This window comes from Phodopus roborovskii, unplaced genomic scaffold (assembly GCF_943737965.1).
Source record: "Phodopus roborovskii unplaced genomic scaffold, PHOROB, whole genome shotgun sequence".
NCBI lineage: Eukaryota > Metazoa > Chordata > Mammalia > Rodentia > Cricetidae > Phodopus > Phodopus roborovskii.
Window position 1 is genome coordinate 43,574,341 of NW_026126517.1, and position 20,882 is coordinate 43,595,222.

The following is a 20,882-nucleotide window of genomic DNA, read 5'->3' on the forward strand; positions in this document are numbered from 1 at the left end:
GAACCAACCAGGAGCAGGAGCCCAAACACACCAAGAGATCACAAAGGAGGTGCCAGGGTCATTGCATCACTTCTACTCCACACCACTACTTTCAGGCTCCCCAGGCAGTGGTGGCGTACACCTTTAATCTCAGCACTTGGGAGGCAGAGGCAGGTAGATCTCTGGGTTTGAGACTGGTATAGTCTACAAAGTAAGTTCCAGGACAGCCAGGGCTGTTACACAAAGAAACCCTGTCTCAGAAACAAAAACAAAACCAACAAAATAAACAAAACAAAACAAAAAACCATCCCTCAAGCTCCAGGTTTACTGTCAGCCTGAAAGCAGGGTCACAGGCTGAGATCTGGGCTGCTGTTCTCAGTGCAGCCACAAGGGGGCCTATGGATACCCAGAGCCATAATTCTTTTCTGGTCTGTGTGGCCATCTATAGCTGCTAGCTTTTTAAAAAGCCAATTTATATTCTCCCCTTCTTCCCACAGTTCAAGAGAGTGAACATCTCATTAAAGCTGGGAACTACAATTTGGAAATGATGCAAAAAAATGAAGATAATAAAAAACATTGGAGTTCAGATACATGGAAACACCAGTTGTCTTTCCCAAAGGCTTTTGGCAGGGGGGGGAAAAGTGAGACAAAAGAAGCCTTTCAAGGGATGGGGACCCAACAAGACTGACACCCACCCTGTCCCCGCCTCCACTGTGGAGGGATGGATGGCATTTATTTTACCAGAGCAATCACAAGTGAAGTACAGACTGGAGTGGGTTGATGAGAAGGAATTTTGCAATCCCCTGTGGCTACTATTTGCCACTAAATGTACCCGCTGCTCCAATCGTTCATATTGACTGTCAACCTGATAGGCTATGGAATTGCCCAGGAGGCAAAGCATTACACGGGCCTGTGAGGAAGATTCTGAATTGTGTTCACAGAGCTGAGAGGGCTCACCTAACTGTGGGTAACACCATTCCACAGGTTGGGGGCCTAAGTACCAGCATTCACTCATCTCCTTCCTGAGAGCAGAGACAATGTGACCAGCCACCTCAAAGTCCAGCCCCAATGATTTCCCTACTACGATGACTGTACCCTCAAGCTTTGAGCCCTTGTTTTTCTTAGGTGGCTCTTGTCAGATGTGTTGTCACAGCACAAAGACAATAGCTAATACAGAAGTTAAACAAGTAAACCCAAAGGCTTGCAAGAGCATTGTCTAACCCTTCATGAAGAAAAAGGCAAACACAAATTTGAAAAGTTTATCAACAAGGGAGGAGAGACAGGGTGCCACCATTAGTACCATAAACGCTAAAAACGGTTGAAGGCAGCTGGCGCTTACACTCCCAATTTACAGTTAGCAAAGCTTGGGCAGGTTGACCCATCTGCACATTTGACTGGGCCGGGGGACTATTAAAACATCTTGGATTAGAATTCAGGGTTTTGAACCCAGACAGCTTAAAGACCGGAACAACAACAAACTAAAACAAACAAAAAACCAAGTTAAAAATCAAATGCAAGTTAAGTGCATATCTTTGATCCTAACTGGGGGAGGGGGGAGGCAAGCAGACTTCTGGGAATTCTAGGCCAGGTTAGTCTACATAGAGAGTCCCTGGACATCCAGGACTATACAGAGAGACCCTACCGTAAAATAAATAGGTATATAAATACACAAGTCAAAATGAGTAAAATGAAAGCAGAGTTGAAGCTTTACCACCAATGCGCACATTTAGAAAAGGTTCCCCCTTATTCTATGTCCCCAGTCACCTCTCAGTGTTGTTATACCTAATGTGAAACAATGCTGGGGATCTAGGTGCCACAAAAGAATCACAACACAGCCTTTGCTTCAAGTGTGGGAAAATGAAGATGAGACTTCGTCTGTGAGGCGGTCCTGGGCCATGGCAGCAGCCTAGTGCCACACAAACCGGCAGTCAATCCTACCTACTGAGCTCAATCGTAGCAGCGGTGGCTGGGTAGCAGAAACCGTATCGCATCCCTGAAGTGAGTGCAGTGATTAAACGAAGAGAGGGATGCTGAAATCACCCCAAACTTGTTTTCACATTTTAATTCAGTTCAATAATGGTGTACATCCATTGTCACCCCAGTGACCCTAAACCAGAGCCTCCCTGCAAGTGATGGATAGAATGGCTAAAACCTAATTCAGCACAGGTGCCAGCGTGTAGTATGTGCCCAGTGTCTACAGAGTGGCTGGAGTACTGTTTGTAAGTATGTCCCAATGTCTATTTCAGTGAGCATATATTTCTTGCGAAATCTAAACGACATATGTTTTAAACAACCTATTTTGGAGCCAGGGAGATGATGGTGGTTCATCATGAGGACCAGTGTTCACATCCCTAGAGCCCATGTAAAGTGCTAAGTGAACGTGATGGCCCACGTGTAATCTACCCTTGGCAGATGGAGACAGGGCTCCTCAGAAAAAGCTGGCTAGTGAGACTACTAAGCCTTATTGGCAAACTCTGGGTTTGACTAAAACACCTTGATTAATAAATAAAGTGGAAGATCAATAGAGTATGTTCAAGGATGATTCCTAATATCCACTTCAGGTCTTTATATATGTGCACCTGAATATATACATACACATACATGCGCACACACCACACTATACATGAACATGAAAATGGAAAAAAAACCCAATCTACTTAAGCAATTATGCTTACAAATCAATGCAGCCTAAGTAAGAACCAAAGAGGCCATCTGGAAGGATGGAAAAACATTCTTAGTGGGTCCAAAATATAGGAAGGAGTTAATTTTATAATACACCAGAATTTCCATCAATTTACTCTCTCTCCAACAACAAGGATAGCAGCAATTCTTTGCTCAGCCAATGACGCAGGATGCCAGGCACACCCTTCAAATGTGACAGGCCCATTTATACATTCACAAAGCACAACTTGTCCCAGTCTTACCTTGCAGCTGCAGCTAGAAGATTTTTAGCGTTGGGAGCTCCAGGATCTACAGAGAGAGACTTGGCGGCTAACAGCAGCTTGCTGGATGCCATAGAGATATTCTTAAGGTTCCCTATCACCTGCATCTGGTCTTCTTTCGTCTGGAGAGTCAAAGGGAAACAGTCAGTTGGGACTGACAGCTTCTCCGGAAGCTCTCAGTGAGCCAGGAACAACTCCTGAGGTGGACGCATAGATGAAATCAGGGTGGTCGCTCTGCAGATGTGTAACCAGAATCTACACATCCTCAAGCAGATGCTCAGAGCAAGAGCCACGTGGCAGAAGAAAATCCATGTCCAAGTGGGTCAGCCAGGAGCTCTGCTTTCCTGTTCTATGGGAGTGTTAAGGGACTGGGAGGCGCAGAATGAGAGCTGCCACAGTGCACAGACTGAGCAATGATTCGAGCATCTTGCTCAACAATGCTGGAGTTGTCAAGCATCTTGTACATCCCAGCCTGGCACAAACAACCAGCACTATGTAGATATTCAAAGCTGACAGCATCTCAGAAATATCCGACTGGGGAAGGACACACTTCTCACCCAGCTTGCTAACTGACAAATGACCTTTTGTAGAAAATATGGCAAGAAATACCCTGGATATCTTTTTAGGATGTTCATAAGACCTCAACAGTTGCAAAGCAAAACAAATTAACAACAGCAACAATAAAAAAACAAAAAACAGTCCTGCTATCTGATGCCAGACCAGTCATGTTCCCTAGCTATAAGTGGCTCATCACTCTATCTGAATGAGGTCATTTTTAATCACCTGAAAGTACCAGATATAATCCATTCAAGTGAGTCCACTGAACTACAGATGCACATGCATGTGTATTCATGTTTGTCATTATCCCACCTCATCTCTGATAAAAATTCTTTCCCCTGCCCCATGCAAATAAAAGGATACAGGCTCTGCTGGTGGAGCGTGGGAAAAGTCACCACCATCCCCAGCATTGCTGGGCATGCCAAGATTGTGAGATCACAGAATTTCTAAGGCAGTCAAGGAAGGTGCTGTAGCTTGTTTATAGGCTCCTGTCTCCCACTCATCCAGCTGCCCTCAGCTGGAGGGTCTACCAGAGTGAAGAGACTCTGGTGGGCAACACAAACCCACCTGTGCTTGTCCAGCCATCTCAATGCCAGCATCCAGGAACTCATCAAAGTCATCACTGAACTTTCCAGAAGCAGCCGCCAGCTCTCCACTCTGGCCTCTCGTGGCGTGGACGACTTCCCCAGCGGACTGGTTCAGATCAGCAGCAGCTTGGTTCAGTTCACTCTGGGCTTCCTGGAAAGGCTTTGTGCTTGGAGGTAGCTATGAGGACAAAAGGCACATGCCATGGGAAGTGTTACCTTGCGTAAGAGGGGCAAAGGAAGGTACTGTGGATGGAACAGTGACTGCCCACGGATGTGCTTCTGAGTCATCCATTTAGAAGAAGCCAGGTCCAAAAGAAACAAATGGCTACATGTGATGCATATCAGCATACCAAGGAGGATGCTGGCTTCGAGGCTGCCACAGTAACAAGTACCTGTAGCTCTTCTCATGCAAACTCCAGCTCACAGGCTCCTGGCACCGTGCTTCTCATTCCCATATAACCATGACATTTCAGCCCCTCTCAGCACCCTCTCTCTTGGTCTCCTTTGCAATTTACTCTCTTCAACTTCCTCTCTCCCTCTCCATACCCCCATCTCATGGCCTAGTCAAGTCTGCTGGCCATGTTCAGTTGAATACTTTCTCTCCCTGTTCTGACTCTTCAGATGCCTCTGTCTGGAATTTCATATATACAATAAAAGCCTTCTCCTCAACCATACCCTGGAGCAGTCACGTCCTCAGTTTATACAAAGGGCTCTGCACAGTGTATGCCCATATTATGCTGGCCCTTCAACACATCTCTGTCCGTCTGTCCGTCCATCCATCCATCCATCCAATCACACTTATGGAATGTCCACTTTGCAGACACCTGAGAGCTAAATGTGGTGAAAGTAGCTATCCTCCAGTCATGGACACTCACTGAAATGGCAGGGCCAGTATTCATGTCCAATCTCCACCCTCATGTCTCTCAGGATGGAAACTCTCAGTTTAAGCCTTTAGAACTAAGAGGTTGATGAAAGCCAACTTCAAATCACATTCTTTGAAACAGATATTGGCCAATTTTGTTTTATTAGTGGCCCTTGTAAATAGCTTAAAGGGAGGTGGGGGAACACCCAGTGCAGTATCATTTGTGGAATTATAACCATCAAGTTTGCAGACTACTGAGCACCCACATATACCACTGGACATCTGTAACCAGAAGGAGCAGACAAATCACACCATACTTCCTTCATCATGGGCTAGGAGAGGGCCCCAAGGGAAAAAATGCATTCTTCCTTAATTAGTTTTCAGCAGGTGCCCCCGTCCTTGGGCTGTCCGTCACCATCTGTCGTGCTCTGATAAAGATCTAGAGATCTAGATGATCATAGCCTTTTGTCTGTCCCACTCAGATGACTCAAGAGCAAACATATACTCAAAAAAAAAAAAAAAAAAAAAGTCAATGTTAAAAGCTCTGCACTGGGGGTTGGGGAAAGATGGTTCGATTGGTAAAGGCGTTGCCTTACCAGCTTGAAGACTGGAGTTTGATTCACTCACATAAAAATCTGGGAGCGGTGGTATTCACATGCAACCCCAGTGATGGTGAGAAGCTCACTGACCAGTTAGCCTAGACTACTTGATGAGCTTACAGGCCACTGAGACATCCTGACTCAAACAAACAGTGGAAGGCACCCAAGGAATAACACCTGGAGCATCCTCTGGTCTCCAGAGTCATGTGCACATACGTTCATGCATACACCCATGTGTACATGTGCACGCACACCAGTACAAATTCCTCCCTGATAATTCTCCCTTGGGAACTTTGTTGACCAGAAAGGAAATAGAAAATGACAGAAAATCAGAACTCCTAAGAGAAAGATGCTCTGAGATCGAGGGAGGGGAAAGCCATGCTCCTTCCTTGGAGAAACAGAGACCTGGTACCCCTTTCCCAGATAAAAACCTTACCGAATCTACAAGCAGCTTCTTGCTGGACTCCCCGATGCTCTTCAAGGCCACATCCACATCCTTCTGGCCAGGGAGGCAATTCACGCAGTTATTCAAAGAGTGAGACACAGCTTTGGCCACCTGCACACACAGAGGGAGGCAAACACCTTAAGAAATCCACTTCTGGCACAAATGCCTTTGCACATTTGTTGAGAAAGAGTAGAGAAAATATGCAGAGCTGACACCAACATGGGAATTATTCACCGGCATCCACCCAACCCTGTTAACTAAATTAAATTATGTTGGCCAGGTCTCTGCTACCCTGGTGCTTGGAGTAACACCTAGACGTTGCACATGCCATCTGCTCCCCAGGGTTGGGAGGGGCCACAGCTCTGGAATCCAAACACAGAATTCTCTAATATGAGGCCAGGCCTAAAGCATAGGGCACCTTCTCTTAAATAAAACAGAAATGCCTCCCTCTTTTGTAGGGTGCTGAGGTCCCTAAGACTGGAGCTGTACTTGAGTGAGGTCTTTGAGCACAGCTAAGCTTCTGAAGGAATCTTCCCAGTGAACCTCTGATGTTCATACACCCCAGGACCCTACTCTCACAAGAGGTAAAGTGGGTGTTCCAGGCTACCCAGCCAAAACTGGTGAAGATGCTGCCTTTCAGGAATACTGAAATGCCTCCTTGCTTGCATGCTCTGATTATCTCAGTTAAAAAGGGGAGCTGGGGAGTGACAGCAACCTTTTAGTATTTAATTCTTAAACACCTTCCCAGCCCCATGTAGAGAACACTGTCTAGATTGTCCCTAGCTAGCTAGTTTCATTGGATAGTCAAAGAATCATGAGAAGAGGTTAAGACAGTCTGCTCTGAGTAGCTGGACCTGCATTCTGTCTACTTCCCTAGGAAGAGGAATTTAGTGAAGGGGAATACTAAGTAAGACATAACTGTGAGTACATGTATGGCCAGTCTTGTAACCATACACATTTTCAAAGGAAGATACCTGCCGAGTCCCAAGAATTCCAGCCTGGAAAATTTGTCCAATCAGGTAGTTGTCCTGTACACAATCCCAATGACTATGGTTCCCAGTTCCCAAACTCACCTGGGCTAGCCTCTGCTGACTTTCTGTATCACCAGGTGCAATTAAGGCCTGCTTGGCTTCTTGGATGAGCATGGCAGAGCCCTCCATCACATCCCGAGCAGAATCTAACATGGCATGAGCAGCCTCAGGGTCATTTGTGGATGCAGCCACTCCCCGGGCAGCCTGGGCTAATGTTTTCAGAGCTTGGGCTGTTTCTCTAGCTGCAACTCCTGGGGGAGAAAAGCTTGTTAGAGTTTCTATTAAATTCCATCAGAAGTTACATTTATCCCCTGCAATAACCGTGGGGTCCAGATTATTTTTTTTGACAAATGTGAATTGCTCTGTTTCTCAATTAAGTAGCTTATCCCCTTGTGTCCAAACCATCAATACAGATAACACAATAGATGAAATGCCCCCATGCTCCAATTTCTATTGCCTCACATGTCCCTAGATCTAAAACACCATATACATTGGAGCAGGGATGCAGATGGAGTAGACAGAATGTGAGAGTTATTTTAATATACTAATCTTCCCAATTGCCTTTACAGAGGCATAAACTATACACACAAAAGAAAGAGAGGGCAGTTCAGTGAATTTGCATGGATAGATACATCCATCATTACAACATCCTTCCCCAACAATGCTCCTCACACTGGAAGTAATTAATCTCATCTGTCACCTTAGACTAGCTTAAAGGAACCACACAACATGTATTCATTTGTATCTGTTTTCCATCTCTAACTATCAAGGCTGTGAGTTCAAGTGGTTCTGTTCTGCGTAACTATTTCTTTTTCCTTCTGTATGATCTTACATAAATGTCCTAACATTTGCTTATCTGTTCCTCTGCTGATGGGCAGTTGTTTTGTCTTTGAGATAAAACTCCCAAAAAAAGGTTTGTGTGTGCATTCAGGTCAACACAAGGAATCACGTATCTCGAATAAAACCAGGATCTGAACTACTGAGTCACAGAGGGCTAATGTAGCTTTAGAAAAGAGTACACAGCAGGTTTCCAGAATGGTTTTGCTATTACATACCCTTCTGTATCCTAACTACTAGGGTACTGTTGGAATTCGAATTTCAGTGGGGCTATAGCTACATCTCAATTGTATTTTAACGTTCATACCCTGAAGGGGTAACCGTCCAAGTTTTGTTTTTGTTGCTATGACAAATAACCTGACAAGAAGCAATGGAGGGGAGAAAATGATTTGCCTGGCTTATAATTCCAGTCCATTACTGCAGGAGGTCAAAACAGGAACTCAGACCACAACATTCACAGTCAAAAGCAGAGAAAGAAAGTCAAAGGCATGGTTGTTTCTTATTTGCATTTCTGTTTCCCTTACACTGTTCAAAACCCCTGCCTAGAGAATGATGCTGCCTACAATGTGCTAACTGATGTTAGAGGGCCCAGCAATTAGGACCTCACACACAGGCCAACCTGGGCTAGATAATTCCTAAGATTCTCTTTCCATGAGAGATTGTTTAGCAGTTAAAGAATACTTGTTCCTCTGGCAGAGGTCCTAAGTATGGTTCCCAGGATCCACATAATGGCTCACAACTGTCAATAATCTAGTTCCAGGGGATCTGAAACCCTCATCTGACCTTTGAGGACACCAGCCATTTACATGGTACACATACATACATTCACACAGGCAAGGTACTCATAAACATAATAAATAAATAAATCTTAATTTCCTTTAAAGACTCTCTTTCCAGATAATTTTATACTGTGTCAAACTGACAATTAAAACTAACTAGTTTGGGAATGATGTTGAGAACACTTAAACAAAGACTTTTAATGGCTTTTGGATATCCTCTTGTGAAGTGTCTATCTCTAAATCCATTCTGATGCAGAAGGCAGGCCTAAGGAGCGATGATGAATATAAACCAGTCCTCCAAAGGTTCAGCATCACCTCATGCAGAATAAACACATATCTAATCATGAGGCTCCTGGTCCTGAGACCACCAAAGAGAGGACGGAGCATGGAGGAACTTGCTCCTAAGAACTCTGATCTACCCTGGAGCTTCTCTCAAGAAATGGTTTCCCATAAGGCCTAGCAGTGACAGTATCTTCACCACAGGACACTTCCTAGACAGCACTGGAGCTGGAAGTGAGGTTCTTAGCTTCCTGCCACACACTCTTCAGCATGTTCTTTGGATCAGTGAGGTGTGAGGACTCTTGTTGGAACATAGGAGCTATGCATGGAAACCACTCCTTCCAGGCTGGAGTAGAGCTTTCTACAGAGTTGCTCAAGTCATTCCAACAGTCAGTGGCCTTCCCTGTGATACCTATGAGGCTCCATAAGAAGAACCCCCCAAAATACCCCCCCAAAACCAGCCACCTCTTCAACTGCAGACTCACTAATCTATAAATGGCCCATGTGTCATACAGCCTGGATGGAGTGCTGCATCCTAAACAGATTAGGTCACAATACTGCCAATCTACTGTTTGTCAGGCAGCCTGTGGAAGAGAAGGCATTAAACTCAATGTTTCTTTGTGTGTGTGTGTGTGTGTGTGAGAGAGAGAGAGAGAGAGAGAGAGAGAGAGAGAGAGACAGACAGAGAGTTGTGATGGGTGTATGTGTGTGTGCATGTGATGGGTGTGTTTGTGTATGTGACAGGTGTGTGTATGCATGTGATGGGTATGTTTGTGTGTGATGTATGTGTGATATGTGTGAAGGGTGTGTGTGTATATACAGGCATTAGAAAACTCCAGAATAGAAAACACAAAGGTAAATAAAGCTAAGGCCAAGGGAATAAAGATTTTATGTTTCAGCTTTTGGCTCAGGGTTGAGGGATGTCATCACTCAGAGGAACTCCAGATGTGGTCAGACCCTCATCTCACTATCTTCCCTGCCAAGTGTCTGTGTGTCTAGACTGCTGTCTCTCTCACAGGCCATAGCTTCTCACGAGTTTGAGGATTGGCTGAGAATTAACTGTTGAAGATTCTGGCCTATGATTTTTTTTTTTTTCAGACATCTACTATTGCCACTTCCCTTTTATTACTTGGATTCTTAAATCCACTACTATTCAAATTATGTAAGAATTTTTTAAAAAAATGAAACATTCATAATATGCAATTAAAAAGATGTGTTTATGTGAAGCTACTGAATGGAAAATGTATTATTATAGATTAAGATGATATAAAATTTTTAAGATTACATTTTATTTACTTGTTTTGTGTGAGTGAATGCGACTGTGTAGGTGTGTGTGTGTGTATGCATGTAGGCAGATAGGTCATAGCATGTACTCAGAGATCAGAGGGCAACTTGTGGGAGTCAGTTTCTTCTTCAAGCATGTGGGTTCCAGGAATTTAATTAGAATCATCAGGCTTGACAGCAAGCATGCTTACCTGCTGAGCCTTCTTACTGGCCCTTAAGATGATTTTTAAAAGGCAGAAACTGGAAAGCTAAGCTCATCCTTCCCATGGATCTTCTCTTGGAGGTTCCTTTTCAGAGGAACCAGGTTTCCCAGACAGAGGAAATCACATCATCAAAAGGATGAACCAAGGCCACTAGGAGGCAGAGAGCCCATCAAACATCAAAGGCCCAATATGGTTGCATTCACAGCATTGTTTTCAATGAGAATCACCATAGGGTCATGTGACCAAAAATCAGCACTATTCCTTCCTCCTCATCATGACCCTACTAACCCATATTGATTTTCTGGTCAAATGTACATGAAGATCTGTAGCCCCGCAGGGCCAAACTATAAAGCACACATCTGTTCTAGTAGCTGCAATCCTTGGAGAACACAGATTTCTTTCACATCTGGATCTTCGATTATACTTGGTAGCAGAGTTTCAGGACAGCAAGAAATATCAACCATAAAGGCAAACTTTGAAGTTGTTTTTGAAAGAGGATCTCATGTCACCAAAGCTAGCTTTGAGCTCCTCATCCTCCCGTCTCCAGGCACGTGTTACCACATCCAGCTCTCAGAATGTTTGTATTTCCAGAATTCACGCGTGTCGAGCCAGTGCTGGACCACAATGCAAGGCTCCAAGATGAATTTAGGAATGATGTAAATCTTTAATTTGTTTTGAAGTACTTGCAAAGGTTGTACGTAGCTGTGTTAAATGGTTTAGAAATATATTTCGACTATTTAACTGGCCAAACAAAAACCCACTTGCGATCATGCACAGCCCACTAATAGCTAATGTGTAGCCCCTGAACATTCCACAGGCCTCAAGTGTTGGGGGAGGGAGCCTAGATTCAGAGAGGAAGTGTGCCCCCTGTTCTTTCTTCCCTTACTTCCCACTCTTCAACTGGGTTGAAACTGCCTCCAACCAGATGAGCAAGGACCTCCTTATGCTTTTCCATTGCCCCATGTGACTTGCTGGGCAGCAATTCTCTATCTCCAGGGATACACCATCTGAGTTTCTCCATCCTACCCACGGATGTGGGTTCCACTTCTATCATTCGGCTTCATCTTTCACCAGTCCACCACTCACTCTCGGCAAAGTTTTCCATGACTAAACTAATAATGACAAAATCTCTATTTCCAGCCAAACCTCCTCTCCTAAGAGAGCCAGACAACAAGCTGCCTATAATACCTCTATTTGTATATTCACCAAGTACTTTAAGCCAGGTCCATCTGAAATAAGAACTGCATCCTTGAACTTCAACCCTCAGCCCTACCAATCTCGTGGTCTTACCCTAGCAGCTCATAGACCCTTCATTTAGAGGTCAGGCCTAAGAACGTTCCATGTTTTTTATTTCCTTATTGACATGTGTGACACATTCTAACCAAGCACCGAGCCGTTCCAGCCTGCTTAACTTATCACCTTGTATGCATCACTGCCACACTCTAGATCTTGAGTGTTTGAAGACCAAAGGTCCGTGTGGTAAAGACTTGGTCCCCAAGGTGATGCTATGAGCTTTAAGATGCATGGCCTAGTGGGAGGACTTCAGGACACTGGTTATGACACACCCTCAGCGTCTTCCTTCTCACTCTTTTGCTTTCTGGCCATGAGGTGAGTGGTTTTGTTTTACTACCTTCTCCTGTCACCATAATGCTACATCACCCCATACTCAAATAATTATGTACTAGAGCCACCAGGGGCCAAAACAAACCCTTTCTCTATAGAAGTTAATTACCTCAGATATTTTAGTTTAGTGACCTAAAGCTAATTATCACAGAAGATCACCATCATCTCTTATCTAGATGAATTCAACAGCCTGGTTGTTGGTCTCGCTCTTTTCCATTGTTTCTCTCCAGTCTATTCCACACACAGGAGGAAGGGTCACACAGGGGACACACCATCAACCGTCTCCACAGCTAAAACCCCCCAATGGTCTCATATGCCTTTTGGTGAAACCTGTTGCCTACGATGCCCCTTGGTATCTGCACCTCAGCTCAGCTTTGCAGCTGTGTCTTCCTCGCCTTTTACTAGAGCCTTCTCAGTTCCTTGATTTAGCCTTCTCTCTTACATTTGAGATACCACACACACAGCACCATTTCAACACCACCTTCTCAATGCCCGCCAAGGCTGCTTCTCAGGTGCCAACCAAGGAGGCTGCCTGCCATCCCGCATGTTGTCTGTACCAAATGATGCAACTTTGAGGGCTCCAGAGCAGTCTCCTCTCCTTGAAGCACACATTTCACCATCTACATGGAATCTGCCAAACTTCTGGGATCCTGTACGAGTTTCTGAAATATAAACTTTTCTCCTGTCTGCTAGTTTGTAAGAATTCATACCTCCATTTCCCTTTCTCCTGGAGCCCCTCAAGAGTCCTCAGTGACACTCAACATCAACATCCTACTCTCCTCTGGAAAATTCCCTTATTCTCTGATTAGGACAGAGTTATATATTGTTATTACTGACTATACTGTACTATACTATACCATTTTGACTTCCTGTTTTGTTCTTTTATTTTTCAAGTAATAGATATGTGCATTTTTGATTCTGCTTAGAGCAATGGCAGATTAACTCAATGCAAACCAACCCTCTCACAGAGAAACTGGGAAACATATGGTTGAAGTCAGTTGGGCAACAGGAAGACATCAAGAAAGAACGAAAAGAACAGAAAGGAGCCCATGGTACAGGACAGTTCCTTACCTCAAGGCATTTCCTAATTTACAACAGCAGAGAGAGAGAGAGAGGGAGGGAGGGAGGGAGGGAGGGAGGGAGGGAGAGAGAGAGAGAGAGAGAGAGAGAGAGAGCCTGTAAGCACATGGGGTATGGTAAGAGAATAGTTCTGAGCTTTGGTGTATGTTGCACTGTACTGCAGTCTCACTTACACACTAGGGGCTACACCCTGAAAGGAAAACCGGAAACAGATGCCATGACCTCCAGCCAGCAGTCTCTGCTTTTCCCTTTCATAAGCGACATAGCCTCCTACTCGGATTCCTAATTAAGGACTCTTCTGCCTTTCAGAGACAGACACTTGGCATTGAAAAAACTCAGGTTCCTTTAGTGTCTTCCTTCTTACTCACTACCCTCCTTCCAACACTCCCTGGAGCCCCCGAGGGCATGCTCATTCAGCTCTACCATTCCCTTCGTCTGCCTTCTGTCTGACTATTGACATTTTTTCCTCTAGCTTTTATGATCTTACACTATGGTGGGATTTCTGGAGTCAGAGATAGTCCTAGAAGTGTACAATTATCCCTGCCCCCCCCCTCCCCGAGTCTAACAAGGGATCTACATGTGGTTTGGGAATCATTTTAGGTTATATCCTTGCGTGGTTACTATTTGTCAAGCTGACGGGATCTTTAGTCACATCCGGGATGGAGCTCTGAGTTAGGTTGAGTACGGTGAGAAGTGCAGGCACTAGCACAGACAGGCTGGGGCTCTGGACTGAACAGACAGAGGCAGCAAGCTGAAAAGCTCTCTGCTTCCACACTGTGGGAGTCATGATACCAGTTGCCTCAGGTTTCTGCCAGCATGACTTCTCAGCCATGATGGACTAAACTGCCTTAAACTGCGAGTCAAAAAACAAACACTTCCCTACTCAACTTGACTCCTGACCACAGCCAGGAGGAGTGTCATCTATGCTCGGGAAGAGCTTAGCAACAAGACTGTGCTTGATGGACATGTTGTGAAGCTGGGGGTAGGGGAGGAAAGGCAAGTTTATTGTCTTGATGGACTTATTGTGAAGTTTGTGGGGGGAGGCAAGTTTAGTCAATCAGTGACCCTTCCTCTCCAGACGATCGGGTATGCAGCCCTGCCACAGGCATCACGAAGGCTCCAAGAGTCCTCCTACCTGTGTAGTGCTCGTTGCCTTGAGCAGCGCAGGTGAGGAGCTGGGCCATGGAGGAGCCCACTCCCTTAGAGGTGCTTCCCAGGTCCTGAGCACACTTTTCCAGCTGTAAGAAAACCCAAGGAAGGCAAAACTTAGAAGAGAAACATTCTCTGGAGGTCTTAGCATGATTTAGAGCAATGCTGCAGATCAGAACCTGAACCTGAGCTTTCTCACCCGAGTCAGCTGCAGTACAGGGGAAGGCAGCCTGGCTTAGACTTAAGTGAGATCCATGCAGGTCCTGATAGCTGTGGGAACCACATGAGTCAGTGACCCTCACTAAGCCCCACTCCTGAAAGTACTTAGCTAAGAAGGCCTTCAGCAAATGAATCAGTTCCTTAGCAGGCTGCAGCGATTAGCATAGTGCCTTAGATAGTTCAAAAGAAATCATCAGTAGGCTGTAATTATGCCCTGGCAGGAAGCAGGCAGACACCCAACTGCACCAGCTTCCTGGCTTATGGGACTGTTAACATGGTCCAGTTTGGCCATTATCCTTCAAGGGGTTCAATATGAAAGACATGGAAGCAAAATGAAGGTTTGAAGTGGCAACTGAGACCATGGAGGAAGGCAGAGGGCGTGCCTTTCATGAAGAGCATGTCAGCTAGCATTGTTCACCAAATAAAAAAACAAAACTGGTAAAGGCTTGGGGCACAGATAATTAATGAGCATATGAGGGCACTATTTAGAAGAGATGTGTAGTTGTACAAGGGTGAACAGAAGGACATAAGACAACATATACAGTCTAAAACATGCAACACCTTCCCCAGTGAAGGCCATGCCCTCCAATTGACATGGAGTCTGGTCCACCATAGCCAATGACAGAACACAGTATGTGCACCCACCCCTCAACCCTAATACACACACACACACACACACACACACACACACACACACACACACACACACACACATGCCTCTGGCAAATGCTTTCTCTAACAATAACAAGGTGGGCCTGAGGGAAGACTCAGCCAGAGAGGGAAAAGATGCTTGTCACTAAGCCTGGTGACCTGAATCTAATACACGGGATCCACATAATGGAAGGAAAGAACTTCTAAAAACTGTCCTATGACCTCATCCCTCCTCTATCACCCCCCCCACACACACAATCACATGCAGAAAAAATTACAGTGCATTCTACTCAACTTGACCCACTGATTGTTGTAAAATGTACAATTCACACTGTATCAGTCTTTCCCAGGAGTTTGCTGTAAAAAAAAGGAAGGAAGGAAGGAAGGAAGGAAGGAAAGAGGGAGAAAGGAATGAAGGAATGAAAGAAGGAAGGAAGGAATGAAAGAAGGAAGGAAGGAAGAAAGAAAGGAAAATGGTAGAACCTCCCCCCCCCCCCCCCCCAGTGTTTTACCGTTTCTCCTGGAAGTGGTTTCAGCTGACTTTCTGCAGCGGCCATCTTGGCATCCTGCAACTCACTCTTGAGAGTTTGAACTGTGTTCAGTGCGGAATCGATTTCCATGGGACCACAAGCTTCATGGGCCTGCCAAAAGAGTGGGGGATGTGTGCATACAGTAGGCTTGGGAAAGCGACTCTGACACCCTGCCACCTATTAAATATTTTCCTAGACACTCCCGGTAACTCTGACTCAAGGAGAAGGCAAAGGTAGCAAGCATTTCCCCAGAGAGGACAGAACCTTCGTCACTCAGGTCCTTAACCATATTTTTCCTAAGTCATTAATTATGTGTGTCTTAGGGCTGCAGACACTTAGAAACTACCTTGAAGCTACTTTACACTCAGACCTTGAAGTTACAGGCCTGGGCTGCTAGGACAGGGCACACACATAGCAGAGCATGTATGTACACAGAGGCTTGGAATGTGCTCAGCATGTGTGTGCAGCCAGAGACTCAGGACACATGCAGCAAAGGAGTGAATAAGCAAATAAGTAAATAAGGGAACAGCCAAGGAAGGACTCCACAGAGAGCAAACAGCAATTTCTTTTCATACATTTCAACACCATAAATCATACTAAAGATTTATAAACTCCCTCATCTAGTTATTCGCTTTACTTATTTAAATTTCTTGATCATCTAGAACACTGCTCTCCAATATCAGGACTCCATGGCTCTAACACATATTAATAAATTTATGCATATGTAATATTGCCTATCAGTATTCTCAATACTTATAAATTATCACTCTGAAAGCAGCAGTAAATATGAGGTGGCTTGTTTTTATGTGTTCATGCTATTAGGTTCAGAAGCTCAGAGAGGTCATCAAATTCACTGTCTGATTCTAGAGTCTTCATGCCTTCTGATGCATTGAAAAATAAATAAATTAATTAATTAAAAGCTCTTGCAGCCTTGACCTGGACCAGCAAACATTCTTGCTTAAGAATCACTTTGGGGTCCACTGTTCCAGGTTAGCTGTTTGATGCTGGCATATGCTAATATTCACTGAGAAAACTTAGCCTGCAGCTGTGTGGGCTGCATGGTTTGTGGTGTGGATGGGCTTGCCAGAGGCATGCTGGGTACCTGTATTCTAATAAGCACCCTGCCACACACACTAGGCTGTTCCAGTGTGGATGGTTCCAAGACCTCTTTGAAAAATAGCTCAATGTACAAACTTCGCTGGAGATAGTCTAAGGCCCTGGGCCCTTTTTTTTGGCAATGCAGGATCTCTGTTCATGTCAGGCATTCAAGTTGGCTTCTGCTTTCTTCTCTCACCACTTTACGAGGATGCTAGTTTCTATGAAGGGATTGCTACAAGGAAAAATGAATTCAAGCCAGAACTTCATACTAATAACTGCATCAGAGTTGTAATAAGCTCTTTTGATAACTGAGTTCCAGAGGGAGAAATTCATTTAGTTCCCAATTCTGTTCTACTGACATTCTGTTAAGGCAAACATGTCTATGTGAAGTATGAAAACATTTTAGGGAAGAAAATCATAGTTAAGATGAGGGCTCCTCTCCCAAATGTATTTTCTACCCACATAGTTTGTTTTTAAGTTCCCAAGATGATAATGGAAGATTTAGATACAATCAACTGTTGCTTTAGTTTGGATCTGAAATGCCAGTGCCTCATGTGATAAAGGATTAGTCCTAGCCCGTGGTACTCTTGGCAGGTGTTGAAATCTTTGGGAGGTGGGGACTAGGAAGGAAGGTAGGTTATTGGGACCCTGGCTCTATCTTGTAATGTTTGCATACTGGTGCCCTGCTGAAGTGAGCAAAATCCACCTGCCTGTACTTCTACTTTACCCATGGTGTTACCTAGAAGGCACGCAGTATTGCTATCAGCCACACAGGCAAGAGGGCCACCCTCTTCCTCCTCTTTCTTCTTTGCTTGCTTCCATTTCTTTCCTCCCCCCCCCTCTCTGATTTTGTTGTTGTTTTTAAAGACAGGGTCTTACATAGATAGCCCTGGATGGCCTGTGGAGCCAATAAGCTGAAGATGACCTTGAACTTTTGGAAGCTTCTGCCTCCATCTACCAAGTGCTGGGTTTACAGGCATGTGTCACCATGCTTGACTAAACCTTTCTTCCTTTTAAGCTGATTCTCTTTGGTATTTGTCATAGCAACGAAAAGCTACTTAGCACATTTATTTGGCCTGCAATTTATCTGGTACCAAGACACTTAAGATTAGCAGTCTCATCTAAAACTGAAAAGAGACTATCACTTGTCCCAGGAAATGGGAAGAGATGGAGGAAGCAAATAGCTTGAAGCCACTTGTAAACGGAACGTGATGATGAAGCCTGGGAGCTTTGCTAAATGTTACCCATAGTGCTATCTTTAATGGTCTTTAAATGAAACAGTCAGTTCTGTGCTAGGGCCTGGACAGTCTTCATACCACGACGACATCTCAAAGAGTTGAAAAGCTGCCTGAAGAGCTAACCACTGGGAAGAAGCCCCACTTGCCTTCTGCGAGGCGGTGCGGAGCTCGGCCAGGCTGGTTGCCAGGTTCTTTGCACACTGACTCAGTTGCATAGCTGCAGCCTGGTCACTCACAGTGGGGACTGCTGCCTTGGCAGAGGACACCATCTTGCTTCCAGGCTGTGGAGAGATGAACATAAAGTAAGATATCTCCTTGGCAACAAGATGTTGAGAGATCTAACAGCACTGCCCCCACAGTGACTAGGACAAATTTTCCCCTAAAACAGGGTGTGGTTGTTTGGATGAGAAAAGTCTCCCATAGACTCACGTGTCTGAACACTTGGGGAATCTTTACAAGCTAGAGCCTTGCTGGAGGAAGTGTGTCACTAGGTGTCTCAGAGTTATCACTGCTGTGACAAAACACCACGACCAAAGCAACTTGAGGAGTTAAGGGTTTATTTATCTTACACTTTCATGTTACCATTCATTATTGAAAGAAATCAGGACAGGAACTCAAACAGAGCAGGGACCTGGAGGCAGGAGCTGATGCAGAGGCTCATGATGGAGAGATGCTCCTTACTGGCTTCCTCCTCATGTCTTGTTCAGGCTACCTTTTTATAGAAATCAGGACCATAAGCCCAAGGGTGACACCACATACAATTGGCTGGGCTCTTATAGTGGGATATTCACTTTGTCTCCTTCTGTGGCACTGAGCACGCCCATTAGGGGTGGAGCCAGGGACAGAAGTGACCTGGGGAACTAAGTCCGAAGAGGCACGGGAGAGCAAGCCTCACAGGGACAGGAGGACTTCCGGAGGAACCTGCTGGTGTTCACCTGCCTATGTTGTGAGTTATTTTTCCCTGAATAAACATCTGTTTGGCCTAATTGTTTATCCTGATCCTTATTAAACTGCCATAGGCTCTTCCCTATCAATCATTAATAAAATGCTCTATAGGCTTGTTTGCTTACAGCCCAGCTTCTGTAGGCATTTTCTCAATCGACATTCCACCTTTAAGATGACTACAGCTTTATGACATGTTGACATAAAACAAGCCAGCACACCAGGGCAAGGCCTTGAAGGTTCACACCGTCACCCTACTTCCTGTTCTCTTTCTAATTGCTTCCGGTGTGTAGATGAGATGTGATAAGCCAGATCTCTGTTGCCATCACACTATGCCATGCCATACCCTCTCCACTATTCATGGACTCTTCCTTCTGGAACCTAAGACAAACCCTGTTTTCCCTAAGTTTTCTTTGGTCATGATGTTTGTTGTCCTAGCAACAAAGAATAACTGATACAAAGTGGCACATTAAATACCAACTAGTTCCTAGGTCTGGAGAGATGGCTTAGTGGTTAAGAACACTGGCTGCTCCTGCAGAGGACCCATGTTCGGTTCCCAGGACCCACATGGCAGCTCACAAAGCTATCTGTAACTCCAGTTCTTGGGAATATGATGCCCTCTTCTGGCCTCCATGGTCTTCACACACACACGATACACACACACACACACACACACACACACACACACACACACACACACACACAGAGAGAGAGAGGCAAAGCAAAAACAGGTAACATAAAATTACATAAATCTTTAAAAAATAATTATCATGGCAAATCAGACACTCCAGGGCATTACAGAATATCATAAGGGGCAAACTGATGAAAGTGACTTGATATTCTTATTTAAAATAGATTTCAAAGATAGCACTTTAATAAAAATAGTTCTTTGTGTTTCTCAGAGTAGTCCTTTCCCCTGACTTTGAAATATACCCATTAGACCAGAAAAATAAGGGTAAATACGATCATGCTTTTTCACAAACCAAAACACACTAAGTATGCATGAATGCCTATGCACATGTAGATATATCTTCAAGAACAGGGGAAGCTGTTTGTGTTACTTTATAGCATCCAGTTCTCCCTGTTTCTTAGGTATACAGTGTTCTATGAGTCTGGTTAATGTTACTCTGTTTCCTAATTTTTGGCATTCGTCCTTTTCCTTGACAACCGTGGGGGGTGCGGAAGAAAGGGTAAGGAATGAGCTAAATCTGAATAAATTTTTAGTGTGTAAAATTTTAGAAGCAGCTTTTCTGGGTCAAAAGCATACAGGCTTTTAGAGCTTTAAAAATGTATAAGTGTGTCTCAGAATAACTGTAATGACTTAAGTGTCAGTTCATAAATATTAAGGATAAAAGTACTACTTTTAGTATTTAAAGAATTAATGAGAATCATCAGTATAAGCATTAAAAAGCTTGAATAATTTCATGTTACCAGCCCTTAAAAAATGCAATACTGAAGCATACAAAAAAAATGCTTAACATTTGAAAACAAAGGATATGAAATCAAATCAAATAAACTGTAAAGGACAAATATACTAACATGCTTTTTTTAAGCTCTTGACTCCATCTTATAAAAGATGTATTAAAAAGTATGCTCCATATACTGTGAACTGTAAATTTAGATTTGTTCATCCTTCTGGAAAGACAATTCTACAATATTCATGAGGAAAGTTGGAAACGTGTATTGGGGCTGGTGGGGTTTAGCTCAGTGGTAGAATACATTTAATACATTATAGATATGTAACATTTCTCTCTAACATTGTATGTATGTATATGTATATAATGTAAACATAAATATATACACACACTTTTTGTTTTCCTATTTTGTTTTTTTGAAACAGAGTTTCTCTGTGTACTGCTGGTTGTCCTGGAACTCACTCTCTAGACCAGGCTAGCCTTGAACTCAGAGATTCACCTGCCTCTGCCTCCTGAGTGCTGGGATTAAAGGCATGTGCTACCACCCTGGCT

At 44.2% G+C, this 20,882-nt stretch overlaps 1 protein-coding gene across 1 annotated transcript in view; it reads right to left on the bottom strand.

The window, feature by feature from the left end:
- Tln2 (talin 2) overlaps positions 1-20,882 on the bottom strand; it is a 401,603-nt gene that overhangs the window by 87,955 nt on the left and 292,766 nt on the right. Inside the window, exons 26-32 of the mRNA XM_051197857.1 lie at positions 18,120-18,254; positions 15,620-15,748; positions 14,224-14,326; positions 7,046-7,254; positions 5,964-6,083; positions 4,047-4,244; positions 2,904-3,043 (exon numbers count right to left, since the gene is read on the bottom strand). Of these exons, the coding sequence (XP_051053814.1) occupies positions 2,904-3,043; positions 4,047-4,244; positions 5,964-6,083; positions 7,046-7,254; positions 14,224-14,326; positions 15,620-15,748; positions 18,120-18,254 (1,034 nt within the window). The remainder of the gene's footprint in view (positions 1-2,903; positions 3,044-4,046; positions 4,245-5,963; positions 6,084-7,045; positions 7,255-14,223; positions 14,327-15,619; positions 15,749-18,119; positions 18,255-20,882) is intronic.